Source organism: Polyergus mexicanus, unplaced genomic scaffold (genome assembly GCF_030449975.1).
Source record: "Polyergus mexicanus isolate NDT 795.1 unplaced genomic scaffold, iyPolMexi1.0 SCAF_3, whole genome shotgun sequence".
In the NCBI taxonomy this organism is placed as follows: Eukaryota; Metazoa; Arthropoda; class Insecta; order Hymenoptera; family Formicidae; genus Polyergus; species Polyergus mexicanus.
Window position 1 is genome coordinate 3,627,082 of NW_027223323.1, and position 13,902 is coordinate 3,640,983.

At 28.9% G+C, this 13,902-nt stretch overlaps 3 protein-coding genes across 3 annotated transcripts; 1 reads left to right on the forward strand and 2 right to left on the reverse strand.

The window, feature by feature from the left end:
• Positions 1–292: 292 nt before the first annotated feature.
• Nubp1 (NUBP iron-sulfur cluster assembly factor 1) lies at positions 293–2,688 on the reverse strand. The gene is made up of 7 exons (XM_070292640.1): positions 2,556–2,688; positions 1,943–2,184; positions 1,276–1,377; positions 1,107–1,197; positions 751–1,016; positions 482–668; positions 293–402 (listed from the first exon to the last, which is right to left on the reverse strand). Exons 1-7 carry the CDS (start codon positions 2,584–2,586, stop codon positions 338–340), a joined length of 984 nt encoding a protein of 327 aa, XP_070148741.1. The 5' UTR covers positions 2,587–2,688; the 3' UTR covers positions 293–337.
• Positions 1,571–6,252, forward strand: LOC138931650 (tektin-3). The gene is made up of 9 exons (XM_070292639.1): positions 1,571–1,713; positions 3,149–3,294; positions 3,574–3,816; positions 3,896–4,128; positions 4,216–4,325; positions 4,414–4,562; positions 4,632–4,854; positions 4,915–5,069; positions 5,144–6,252. The coding sequence occupies exons 1-9, from the start codon at positions 1,669–1,671 to the stop codon at positions 5,352–5,354; spliced, it is 1,515 nt and encodes a 504-aa protein (XP_070148740.1). The 5' UTR covers positions 1,571–1,668; the 3' UTR covers positions 5,355–6,252.
• Cox11 (Cytochrome c oxidase copper chaperone COX11) lies at positions 4,520–6,813 on the reverse strand. Its single transcript, XM_070292642.1, has 3 exons — positions 6,385–6,813; positions 5,903–6,226; positions 4,520–5,715 (listed from the first exon to the last, which is right to left on the reverse strand). Exons 1-3 carry the CDS (start codon positions 6,586–6,588, stop codon positions 5,557–5,559), a joined length of 687 nt encoding a protein of 228 aa, XP_070148743.1. The 5' UTR covers positions 6,589–6,813; the 3' UTR covers positions 4,520–5,556.
• Positions 6,814–13,902: the final 7,089 nt, after the last annotated feature.

Sequence of the window (13,902 nt, forward strand, 5' to 3'; positions counted from 1 at the left end):
TCAGAATAGGTCCGACATGTTATCAGCATTTACATTATACTCGACTTGAAATTCCTCATAGCGCTTATCGAACTTTATCACTGTCAATATGATAAGTAGAGAATGTTACAAACAACTATTTTAACCAACATGTAACAAAGCAGGGAAATTGGATACTTATATATATTAATTAATACATTACTACATTATTGAATCTGTGTATCACAATAATAGAAGCGATAAAGTGCAAAGTTTTACAGGAAAAGTTGCATTACAATAGATTCAAAGTTTTTGTTATAAATTTTAATCGGCAACATATTAATACATTTACATATAGATTTTTGTACAAAAAATGTATTTACATATTTTGTATGTAATTATTAGGATAGTTCTTTTTTTCCTCTTCACATTTGTGAACAATACCTGAAAACAAAGTCACATTTTTTTTGTCTTGTGTAAAAAGAAGTTAGATGATATTTTACACAATATGTTAAAGTCTTACGTTTGCAAATTTCGTTTAAAGCATTAATGGTTGGTGAATCCGACATTTCCGTAAAAAAATTTTTACCCTCATCACAACATCTGGCTAGCAATGGGTCCAAAGGTATTGAGCCTAAGAATTTTACATTCAATTCCTTTGACATTGTTTGTGCACCACCTGTCAAAGCTGGGAATATTTCTGCAGTATTCTGTATACAAAGACATTTTTCATTAATTACATGTTTATATCTTTTTTCCATTGGTTTTGTCTTCAAATCTTATTATTCTTACCTTGCATTTAGGACATACAAAGATACTCATGTTCTCAACTACACCTAAGATTGGAATGTTTACTTTTCTACAAAAATCTATTTCCTTCCTGACATCTAAAAGAGCAATCTGTGGCGGTGTCGTAACAATTATAGCACCCGTAATGCCGGTATCTTTGAGGTAAGATGTGGCTGACAAGTGCTCGTCCGATGTACCAGGCGGTGTATCCAGTATAAGATAATCTAAAGTACCCCAGTCGACTTCCGACAAAAATTGCCTGATCATACCTGAATATATGCAAATTCGTATACAAGAAAAAAATCGAACTAATATAATAAAAATCATAAAAAAGATGAAATTTTTAACACAAACAATACCATTCTTTTTTGGTCCTCTCCATATAACTGCATCATTATGACTGCTAAGCAAAAATCCAATTGACATCAATGACAAGTTATCCTCAATATACTAAAAACAAATAGTAATATTCAATATTAAATAATAGTTTTTTTCGCATAATATTCTAGTTTCAATGAGTTTACTTACTACAGGCGACCATCCTGATCCACTCTGATGAACTTGTTCACCAAGTACTCCAAGTACTCTTGGTTGTGATGGTCCACAAATGTCGATGTCCAATACTCCAATCTAGCACATAAACACGATGAAAGATTTAAAATTTAATATAATTTAAAATATAACATTTCAATATATTACATACATAAATTAATTAATATTTTTCGGCACTTATTTATTGATGTATGCTTTATTTATCTTGATTTTAAATATTGAAAAATAATGACGACACTGAAACTTTGATAATCAATAAGGGACTGGCACAAGTTGATACAACATACATACAGGTATCAGTTGACTATAGATATTCTCTGTCTGAGGTTATTTTCTAGCAAACTAACTGGTGGCATTCACTATGTTAGAATGTATATTGAAAATCATATGGATGTACTTGGAATGGGCAGAAGGGTGAGTTGTTTTACCAACTTGTTTTTTAATCTTACTATAAGATATGTTATTTATGTGCTAATGAAATATGGCATTTATGTTAGAATTTATTTTTATGATATGAGATAAATAGATAAATTCAATGTAAGATATAAGAAATTAATTTTTTCTATCCTTGATGAAAAACATGTTTCAAGCATATATGTCACTTTAGTACTTATGATTAGTTATAACTGAAGATAAAACTTACATTTCTATCAGAATTATTTGCCGCAAGGCATCTGGATATCAATGATGTCACAGTACTTTTGCCAACTCCTCCTTTGCCTGAAAGCACTAGTATCTTATTCCGCACTGAGGACAATCTTTCTTTCACAAGCGCTATACCAGGATCTGGTTGTCTGGTAGCTCCAGAGGAGCATAGTGATTGATTTGGACATCCTGCACAAGCTGAAGCTTTGCCAGCATCCTCACTTTGAGTCCCAGGACAGTCTGAAAATATATTTCATATTCTTGAGCATTGCAAATAATAAAAATAATTTGGTGGACCAAATATAATTTGCACATGCAATAATATTACATTTTATTTAATCACACATAATATACTTCTTAGTAATGTAAAAAGCTCTTAAAAGAGAAAATAATTGAAATTGTAATATATATGAAAATATTATATATGCAAGAGAAAGATGTATAAATATTGTTACATCCTAACCTTAAATCTTCTGACATTTGACATATTATAGATATAATATAAAGTAAATGACATTATTATAATGATGTAATCTTAACAAATGTTAAATTACTTCTAACTATTTTAATGTATTTTTAAAATTGATTGATATCAGAGAGTGTATATTTACGTTCGGGAGCTTCGCTAGGTACATCTGCCATGTTAGTTCTCTCTTTAAAACTCTATTTAAAAAATGCATAATGTATATGAAATGAAAAAATATCTCTTTTTTTATATCAATTTTGTAGAGAATTTAATTTAACTACACTACTATTTTTTTTTTTTTTTAAAAGAATTTTTCTTATGAATGATTAGCTCGAATTTTTCTTAATAAAATCTTATTAATAAAAAAATGCGACATAATGCTTATTTCTTCTTAAATAATAATCATAAATATGAGTTTCTTATTATATAAGCGATTTTAATTATAATGTATATATATATATATATAATTATATTATTATCATTTTTACAATTGAGCAACTGAAAAAAAATATATATATAGTTTTATCTTAAAACAAAAAAATAAATACATATTATATATATATATATATATATATATATATATATAATATATAATAAAGTTTTTACTACTTTTATATTATAAATGACTCTTTAGTATGTTAAGACATTAATCTTATTTTATAATATGTAATATATAATATATAATATATTTAAACTCTTTTAAGATAATGTATTTTTTTTATATTATATACTTTATAGCAACTACAACCATGGAGCACAGTAGGAAGTACAATACCTTACATGGAACCAATATTTCCTATTCGTATAGGTGATTACACCCGTACACATAACTTACTGCCATGGAGACCAAATGCTGGATTTGAGAATACAGAAGTTATTCCCTTGTAAGTAGACTCAATATTTCTTCCAGCTGTAAATTCATTTACTTTTGTATTATTCCTACTAATAATAGTTGTAGAGGTTTTTCGAATCCTTTATAGGTACACAGAATATTGATTTAACAAACTATGATGCTCTGTTATACTTGTATATTTATCTTTCTCTTGAATAAATAACAAGTATACAGGTCGAAATATTGAAATATATAATGCATATATATATATATATATATATATATATATATATATATATATAATAAAATTACTAATATTATTCTTTCCTAGAGCTACAAAGTCAATATCGAATTACGCATTGGATACAAATAATAAAATGAGTACACACCCGTTAAAATTCCCGAATTTGATAACGGGCTATCAACGTAATCCCGTTCATGCATCACAAGCTGTTCTTTATACGAGATACACACCACATGAATGGTTCCAGAAACAAATAAAATATTATAATGAATCAAGTTCACAGAGACATTACTCTGAGAGGATGCGGAATGATGCTCTGAGAATTATTAGGTTTTCTTGAGAATATTTCTTTATATTGTCTACATTACATAGAACTGTGGTATTGCCTAAATCCAAAATTATCTTTTAGAAATGCTGAAGAGAAGATACAACATGGTCAGTATGATACCAGCCGAAGACTTGGTGAAAGAATAAATGACATTACTTTTTGGCGTAATGAAGTGGTATCAGAACTGGAAAGAATGCTTCATGAAATTGAGAGACTTCAAGATTGTCGAAGTACCTTAGAAAAGGCGATACGAGATATTGAAGGACCTTTACATATCGCAGAGGAGTGTCTTTACCAAAGAGAAGCTAGAAAAGGTATTATGGAGTCTTCATGTATGAAATGTTATGTAAAAAGAGTTCTGCTATAAAATTTTTTGTTTTCCTTTCATTCTTATTTTTTAGGCACAGAACTGGTACATGATGATTCGGAAAAATGTTTACTACAAGAAGTAGAACATTTACGTATAAATCAAAAGAAAGTAGAAGCTTGTTTGGACAAATGCAAAGACCAAGTAAAATTTGGCCTGAATAATCTTGCTTGATTTTTTTTATTATATATTTTCTAATCAATCAACATGATTAATATTATTTTGCTTGCAGTTACGAAATTGCAGAGCTTCGCAGAATCAATTAGAATTGGATTTAAAAAATAAGGAGAGTGCCTTAGGTATAGATACAATTTGTCATCAGTTGAATAATCGCACTCAGGGATTACAGTATTATTCCGGAATTGAAAAATATGATCCATGGTAATTAAATTGTAAATGATTCTTATAACATTATACACAATACAAATACAAATACTGTTATTTGATTAGCGTTTCGGGACAAGAAACTTGGGCAGATGCAGTAAATAGGATAGTGCAACGATCCCAAACGGAACGGAATAAGTCATGTCAATTACGTACCACTGCCGAAAGTCTTATCAATAAAGTTGCTCAAGAAATGTGGCATGCTTGGAGTAACACCAATAACGCTTTAGCACACAGATCTTCCGAATTACTGGAAGCTAAAAATAAGCTGCAACAACATTTGCAAAAGGTATCAAAGTTAATATGCGTATCTTTCTCAGATTAACATGTGATTTGTGAAACATTACAGTTGCAACAAGAAATATTCGATGTCGAAAAAAATTTGGAATTAATGCGCAAAGCTATCGCCGATAAAAGTCACGCGACTAAAGTTGCCCATACAAGAATGGAAGCGAGAATGCATCGTCCTGATATAGAATTATGTCGCGATTATGCCTATACGAGGTACATATTGTGTCTAAATATTATGATGGTAGCATAAAACGTAAGGCGTTGTTTCGAAATATTATATTTTGCAGTCTTCAGAAAGAGATTGACGAAATAAATCATCAACTCGAAAGAATGCACAAGGCACTGAAAGAACTCGAGAATCAACATCAGAAATTGCTAAGAACTCGAACTAAGTTGGAACACGATCTCGCGATTAAAATCGATGCGATATATATTGATAAAGAGAAAGTCTGCGGCCTTAGACGTGCGTATCCTGTTAATGCATTGTTTAGATTTTAATAGCTTATTCTCTGTTAGTGCCATGTTCTGAATATTGCCATTTATGAGAATATTTAATCATGTCACTTGGAATACACTCCTAGAGGAATTTAGGCTATGTGATATTTCCATATCGAATTTGAAAAATCTTCAACAACTTTGAAAAAAAGGCATTAAATATTTATTTTGTACAATTATAGTAACTGTCAGAAATAATTATGTTTTACTTTACTGAATGACTTTTGGCATAGCTTGGTATAGGCAGATTGAATCCTGGTTTGGCTTCAAAGAATGTGTAAGACAAGACTATGTCATCAACAAATTCCATTTTTGGATCTTCTGTGAATTCTGGGTCAATGTAGAAGAACACTGGCATATCGACCTTAAAACACAAAAGTAACTTACAGTACACTGCCTGATTTAATCATATATGCAAATGTTTAGAATTTTTGTTAGAATAAAAATTGATATATAAGAAAAAAACTAAAAGCTGTAGCTTTCGTTAGATGTACCAAAAATAGACTTATATACCTTATTCCATATGCTTATTCCAACATTAATAAACTCACTTGTTCATGCGGATTAAGCATCTGTTCTTCAAAACAGAAACATTGTATTTTATTAAAGTATTGCCCTACTTCAAAAGGTAAAACATTATATGTGGATATTCCAATGACTCGTTCATTGGTTGGATTCGTGGCTGTGTAAAATGCTAAAGCTGTCTCTCCAGGAACAACTGTAATTTCTGTTTGCTGTGGCTTAAAGTTCCATTGCATCGATGCTGCTGTATCTGCACTAAATTTAATTTTAATTTTCCTATTGTTAACAGGTGACATTGTGCTCACTTTAGTAGTATCATGACCAGCTGATATTGTTCCACCATAACTATATGACTGTATAATAGAAAAAATATAGCGAATGAAAGAAATATATAGTATATTATTACAAATATTGTTACATCAATAACAACAGTTACAATACTTATTGAAATAATAGACAAGACTAAATTCGACAATATAATACTTATTCTCAAAGAATTGCAATCGTATACCTGGCAAAACATTCTATACAAAGGCACTGCAGAGTAACTCAATCCAACTACCAAAACTCCGACTCCAGTCCAATAGAAAGTAGTTGAGCGTATTCTTTTTTGAAACGAGGTGTCAGAGTGATCTTTCATTAAATTTCGCGATACGTTGGTATGTATTTGTCTAATGCAAGTTCGTGTCAATTGCCGACAGATATTAAAATACATCTTTTCGTTCTGTCAATCAATTCAAGACTATAACCTATAAGATTGTTTGGCATAAGATTACGTATCGCATATGAAATAAAACTCTTCTCAAAAGCATAATAATATTAAACAATGAATAAATTCTTTCAATGAGTGTTCTCTCTCATGCGTATTAGTATCAATATTGCCAAATTCTGATAAAATCATAGATATAACATTGACGTATTGTCATGTGCCAAGCAGATAGGCGCGTTCCACTTAACGATCGCAACGCTCGTGAGCATCATATATCTTTGTTTAACTTTCGGTGAACAACAAGGATAAAATGATACCGTGAGCGTTGCGGTCGTTAAGTGGAACGCGCCCCATATTGCCTGCGACCTGCGATCCCAGCGACATCCAGCGTCATCTTTGCTAATTAGTATCACATAATTATTCATATATATCTAGCAGTTTTACACCAATACAATATACTAAACTTTACTATTTCGTATTATTTTTAATTACTTGACACGATTCATATAAGCGTAACACATTATCAAATACAAAATTCAAGGCAATCTTATTTATATATCATAAGTAAAAAATAATTGGCACTGAAATTGGCACAGTAAAAAGCACTCTCTAAATTCAAATTTGTCGCACAGCGCATTCTGTCGGAAATGGCATAAAATAACGCAGACGCAAATATTATTCTTCAAACGCGCGTACAGTGTATCGTAAATCCTTCGATGTGCTTCGCTTAATTTAAATTCGTATAAATATTCGCAAATAATAATCACAAATACAGACGATTTTGTGTATAACGCGACTCAAACAGTGTCAAAAAGGGACTCTCGTTTCGTTTGTATAAATAATGTACGTCTACTGTGGCTAAACGGAAAAATCGATTTAGCGATATCGGGATGTAAACTTTAATTTATTTGTAGAAATTCTTTTAAATTTTATATTAGTTATATGTATATAGTTATAACAGATTTCTGAAAATATTTTAATTATTTTATATAATTCATGAATAATATTTCTATAAGAAATCAATAATATTCGAAGTAATTTTTTCATCATAAGTAAAGGTAATGTGAAGTCGGCAGCGATATATCAAAGTCCAAGTTCTCGCGTGACGTTGCACCGAAATTTGTATGAAGGAAGGCAATTGTATTTTTCAAACGCGCGCAGAGCATGTCGTGAGTGTTAACGTACTTCGATTTCATTTACAATTTGCATATAATAATTACAATTTCAGTAATAAAATTACGAGTCGTGAGAGCGATTTTATGTACAGCGCGATTAGAATAGTGTCAAATATGCTTCGCGTATAAAATGTAATAATGTTCGCGATTACGGGATATAAATTAGTGTTCTCAAGGAACTCGAGTGGTGTGATTCAGAGATGTAAAGACTAATCATTAGATCGGTAAGAAAATATAAATATTATATTCTTTTTAGATGTTTGTCTGTGTGCTGTAAAAAATATATGCAATATTAAAATATTTCGCGGTTAATTCTCTTAAATTCATATGTATAGACTATACATATCTAGATTCAAAATGTGTGCGTGTGTGTGTGTGTGTGTGTAAAAGGCGAAAAATAGAAAAAAAATAGAAATTCACTATACAAATTTGTAAAAGAGATAGAATAAAATTAATATATATATATATATTCAAAAATGCTTATAGGTGACTACTTACCAACTAGATAAGTGGACAATCCTGAAGAGATTCTACTGGAGAATCGTCGTGGGAGAGTTCAAGAGCAGCGGATTGACAAGAGTATGTATATAATTGTTTATAAAAAAAAGTAAATTTATTTCGTACATATTTTTACTATGAAATCGATTTCTAATTTTCTTTTTATTTTACAGCGCACAAGTTTTATTGTTTGCTATTAACGATTTCTGGTCTTGTGAATCATCGATGTACAGGTATAAAAACTCTGGTCATAGTTGAGACAATTATCAATCAAAGTTTTCAAAGTTTTAAACTTTCTTCTATATATATTTTCATGATTAGTTAAAAAAATGGTTCCTTTTCACAACTATGTCCAATTGTAAATTATAATATTACGTGTAACTTACTAGTTTATTTTTATTTTCTGTCTAAACATCGCAGTTTCCTTATAATTTTATTGTAGAGAATATTTTATGAAAACGGGAGTAACTTATAACAATAATAATAATAATTCGCAAATAACTCATAATAATAATAATATATATTAATTCCTACATATACATATATATTTATATCCCAATAGCAAACATTCAATTACAATTGTAATGTTGAAATATTTCTATGATGCACTTCATAAAACCAAGCGTTATTGCAACGATATTGCATAAAGTTTTAATCAGTAAGTTACACGTAATATTTAACATTGTAATACAAATTATTTGTGTATAATGTAATTATACATATTGATTAAAGATTCGAAATCATAATCCTTAACTAGTATAACTATCTTACAAAAGACAAATTTAAAAGTAATCAGATTTTACATTAATTTAAATGAGTAATATATAAACTTTAATGAATCTTATAGTTTTTATCACATATCTATTTATAAAAAATGCAATTCGTCTTTAATTATACATTTGTTAGTTGAGCGCACAAAAGAATGAGATTTAAAAAAACAAAATGTAAAAAAATTAATGTAAAAAAACTGCACACAAATATAAATAATTCAGAATATACTAGTTAAGAAATAATGATGCATTTTTTCTACATCGTATAAATAGAAGAAATTATAATTTGCATCAATTGTGCATCAATGTATATTGTAATAGGTAGGTTTTCTCTTTCTTCTTACAGTCGATATAATAATATATAATTTATATGTAACGTATACACTCATTATCAATAAGAATTTAATTTTACTATAAAGAGATAAATATTTTTACTAGAGTTTCTTATTTTTCTATCAAACTTAAAATCATATCGTGCTATACTAAACACAAATATTGTTTTCGATAGAAAAAGAAATTTGAATATCCACGGATATTTAAGGATATTTTGTCTGTTTAATTTTTTCTGTTTTAACTGAGATTTTTATACTATTTTTTAATAAACTGAGAACTATTGCTTGAGAAATTATTGATATTTTTAAATATAATATAAAACATGTAATTGTTTATATAGTACAATCACCCATGTAAATAGCTAATTAAAAATGATAGATTTTTATAATTATCGTAAAAATAATTATAAAAGATTTATAATTATAATTATCGTGTTATACGTACATATATATCGTATCTCGTTTATTTTTTATTGAAAAACTATAATATTCGAAATCTCAAACGTAATTCTAGAGCGCATGTTTGGCACGATGAAGAGGTATTTGCAATCGTTTTCTAATATCTATTTTCATTGCATCGATCACTTTGGCCCATTGAAATACAAGACTCATAAAAACGCGCAATAAACGTAATTTTTATTTTTTTTTTATATCTTTTCAACAACAAAATAAAATAAATAAAAATAAGCATCTTTCATGATAAAATTAATGTTAAAATATAAATAACATGCAATTAAGTGTATTTAATAATAAAATAATAAATAAGGGAGAAAAATTCACGTAGAAAAAAAATTGCTGAAATTATTTTTATATATCTCTATTTTTCGTCATAATTTATGTTTTTTTTATAATTATATATATATATAATTTTTTTTATAAAAAATTTATTAAATTTAATACAAAGTTAACATTTCCTGAAATATATGCAAAAGATAGAAAAACATCTCATTTGTTTTTCGCAATTGGTTTTATGAATTTTGTTTTTCAATTTTCTAACGGGCCAATCTTTGCGTATTGTTTATTTCATGAAGTCTTTGACTTCAAAAAGTTGAGACGGATTTAACTACGACTATATGTTTTTATGTACATTCATTATCAATGATAAATATTAACTACGTGCAGCCTCGTTGTTACGTCGGAAACTTATATCTAAACATGATACTAATGCGATGGACATTTGTAGTCAAGCATCTAGACATCGCGTATAAAACTTACTATAAATTACTATTATCTTTCTTTGGCACAGACTTGACAATCACACTCATCACAAACATTGAAAATACAATAATTTCGAAGCTATCCTTTATATTTTTACATTTGCATTAAATGTTCTTCTAACATTTTTTGCATTCCCAAAAAGATGATTCCGATACAATAGACTAAATACAATTATTATTAATCATAATCAATACTCAAGTATATGTACCATAAAGTATTTCTAATGGCGCTTCTTTCTTTGCACTGTTAATATTTGTTATTTTTGGAATTTCTTAAATCAGTATTCTTTATCTACACAGTTATATCTATATTAACTTTGCTATCGATGATTTATAACTTGATAATGTTGCTATCTTTATGGAAAATAATATTCAGAAGCGGCATGCCTTAAAATTTTCTTGCAATTTTACTATCATTATAAATATAAAATATCGACATTTATCAGCAGCTTGCTCCATATCCAGATTTTTTACAAGTAGTAAATATACATAATGTTTAACAAAATTATACGTTTAAAAGAGCTTCCGTAAACAAGCTTCCTAAAATTGCATATTCTATAGATAAACTTATAACGCGGAAATATATGATAAATAATCTTATTTTTTTGGTTTTTTTAGTTTTTACAAGATCACAGATCACATCAGCATCAACCGAATGACAAATAAATAATTTAATAAATATATAATAAGTACATACAATTCTGAATGAATAAATAAGAAACTAAATAAAGGAATGGAGACGCGAGCAATTTTCATTGGGACGAGGGTGACATTTCAATTGCGCGGCTCGTAGCTGCAGTTTGCGTAGAGATGGATTCTCTGGTGGTCCCGTAAGTGATGTCGATGCTTGAACCGTTTCTTGCAATTCGCACATTGGAATCTAGGCCCGACACCGCATTCGAGGCGCAAATGCCTCGTCAGGTTGCACTTGTGCGAGTAAGTGCGGCCGCATTTCGGACAGAGAAACGGTGGTCCATCCTCCGCTTCCTTCAATCGCTTCCAAACTGAAACATTCATCGGGAAGAATATAGTGATAGAACACACACACATACGTACACACAAGCACGTACATTCTCTCTTTTTGTATTCTCGCAGGCAAACGTACAAACTGGAAAAGCATTAGGCGGCAAAATAAAAGTATCGGATATACATACAGCGATGCAGCATACAGTTATGCCGTAAATCAGGACAATCATCACACAGATTTTTTTTCGACGATAAGTGGCTCTCTCTTTCTCTCTCTCTCTCTTTCTCTCTTGTTGTTCTTAAGTACATTTGATCTTGCATCGCGATGTCTCGTAGCTTCTAGTTTTTAAACTGCATGCACTCGCGTAGCGGTCGTTTTCTGTGAGACGAGTTGCCTTCGATGACTTTGCGTGATAAATTGCTTTGCGGTGTCACAACAAGAACATATTTCTATGACAGGTAACTTTCAATATATAATATATTTTAGGGTTGGACAAATGACAATTGAGTTATCGATTTAAATATTTTTAATTAAATCTTAAAATTAAACATTTTTTTTATATACCTTTATATTATATCCCACAATCATATTTTATTTATTGTAATATGTTTACTTGCCATATTTTATTATTGGTATTAGTAACTTCATCGTGCACAGCAATTATTGAAAACAAATCTAATATTTATTTCGTACATTTAATATTTCATTTTAAATGCGAATATAAAAATATTCAATCTTTGTATAACTCATATCTGAAAAAAATGTTTCTATAATATCAATATCGCGAGATTTGTCCATCCCCAATTTGTAACATTACTTTTCAGACATTATTGCTGCATGCATTTAACAATTATCTATATCTGATTTTTGTGTATATAATATACATAATAAATATATTTAAAAAAACGTTAGAATGAGAAATGATGGCAATGTCGGTTATACGATTGTAATGTAACTTCAGAAACGTTTCATAAAGAAATCACGCGCGCGTCAGTGTCTAATTTGTGAAAAAATTCAAAGATTTACATTTGAATAATTGTAGACGTTATTTATCGAATGACAATAAAATGCAGCAAGGAGCTAGTGTCTTCGGGGCCACTATTTAAACATTAATAAAATTTTATGATTTATAAAAAAAATATATATATATATATATATATATATATATGTATATTTATTTTTACTGTAGTTAATACAGTATTAAAAGATATATTTACAATATGCATATATCCGCATGTTTATATAAACTGTAAGTCTCTATGCGCGTCTCTACATAAGAAGAGCTCATGATATGCGAAGATGCAATGAGTCGCATGTCATGAGCCTCCCCTTGTTATTGAATATATCTCTGTTAAATATATATTATTCAGACTATTCGTTTCATTGGCACTATCATTTAACTCACTTACGATCCATAAATATAATAGAGCTATATCGTTATTTAACGTCGCACCTAGTGCATTTAGTACATTTCCTGTAATGAAAATACGCAACATAAATTCTTATATCTTGCGTTTGCAGATAATTTTTTGCTCGTATATGTTACAGGCGTCACACATAACTATTTTGCATCTTCGGCGATCACAGATGATTTATGATAATAACAAAATGACTTTAACTCTTTTAAGTCATCCTCATTATCGGCAAAGGGATAGATCAGAAATATATATAAACAAATATACAAGATGTCTTGAAAAAAGATGCAATTTACTTGTAAAATATTTTTTACATTTATACAATTCACTAATTATACATTTTAATTGAAGTCTCACAAGATATGTATGCATCCCCCTAGACATCTTGTATAATACTTAGGATTAAATCGCTTACAATTTTTTATTATTTTATATAACTAACAATATGTAACTATAATAACTATAGTAAACTTACTGCTATATTTAATAACAAAAATACAATTTGAATTCGTCATCATTTCGAATTTTGCCGTTATTGGAATACTTGTGAATAAAAATCACTTGAATAAAAAATAATAATGGCAGTAAATCAGTCTATAAATGTTAATGCAAAATCTACTTCGATAACAAATTCAATAAACTAAAAAAATGCAATTGGTTAGAACCGTTATTTTATATAAATTCTCTCTTTAACACATTATATAAATTCTCTATTTAATACATAAATATAATCTATGAAATATATATATATATAAATAACCTCTCTTAAAAAAACCTCTCTCTCTAATAGGATTGTCGATAGTGTCAAAGCCGATTAGTAAAAATTATCCGCTTTAACACTACCGACAATCCTATTAGTATTTACGTAAATCTTTTGGAGAGAGTTTATTTTACATATGAAATTATTTACTAATTATACTTATATTACTTATTTTTGATTAAATAT

Bases quoted from the DNA above. Each gene is read 5' to 3' on its own strand.
- LOC138931650 (XM_070292639.1), top strand. From the start codon at position 1,669: ATGTATATTGAAAATCATATGGATGTACTTGGAATGGGCAGAAGG. The intron at 4,129-4,215 runs GTATTATGGAGT...CTTATTTTTTAG, and splicing joins CCAAAGAGAAGCTAGAAAAG to GCACAGAACTGGTACATGAT. The intron at 4,326-4,413 runs GTAAAATTTGGC...TTTTGCTTGCAG, and splicing joins TGGACAAATGCAAAGACCAA to TTACGAAATTGCAGAGCTTC.
- Nubp1 (XM_070292640.1), bottom strand. From the start codon at position 2,586: ATGGCAGATGTACCTAGCGAAGCTCCCGAAC. The intron at 2,185-2,555 runs GTAAATATACAC...ATATATTTTCAG, and splicing joins ACCTAGCGAAGCTCCCGAAC to ACTGTCCTGGGACTCAAAGT. The intron at 1,198-1,275 runs GTAAGTAAACTC...ATTTGTTTTTAG, and splicing joins GATCAGGATGGTCGCCTGTA to TATATTGAGGATAACTTGTC.
- Cox11 (XM_070292642.1), bottom strand. From the start codon at position 6,588: ATGTATTTTAATATCTGTCGGCAATTGACACGAACTTGCATTAGACAA. The intron at 6,227-6,384 runs GTATACGATTGC...TCTATTATACAG, and splicing joins TGTATAGAATGTTTTGCCAG to TCATATAGTTATGGTGGAAC. The intron at 5,716-5,902 runs GTGAGTTTATTA...TTGTGTTTTAAG, and splicing joins TGCTTAATCCGCATGAACAA to GTCGATATGCCAGTGTTCTT.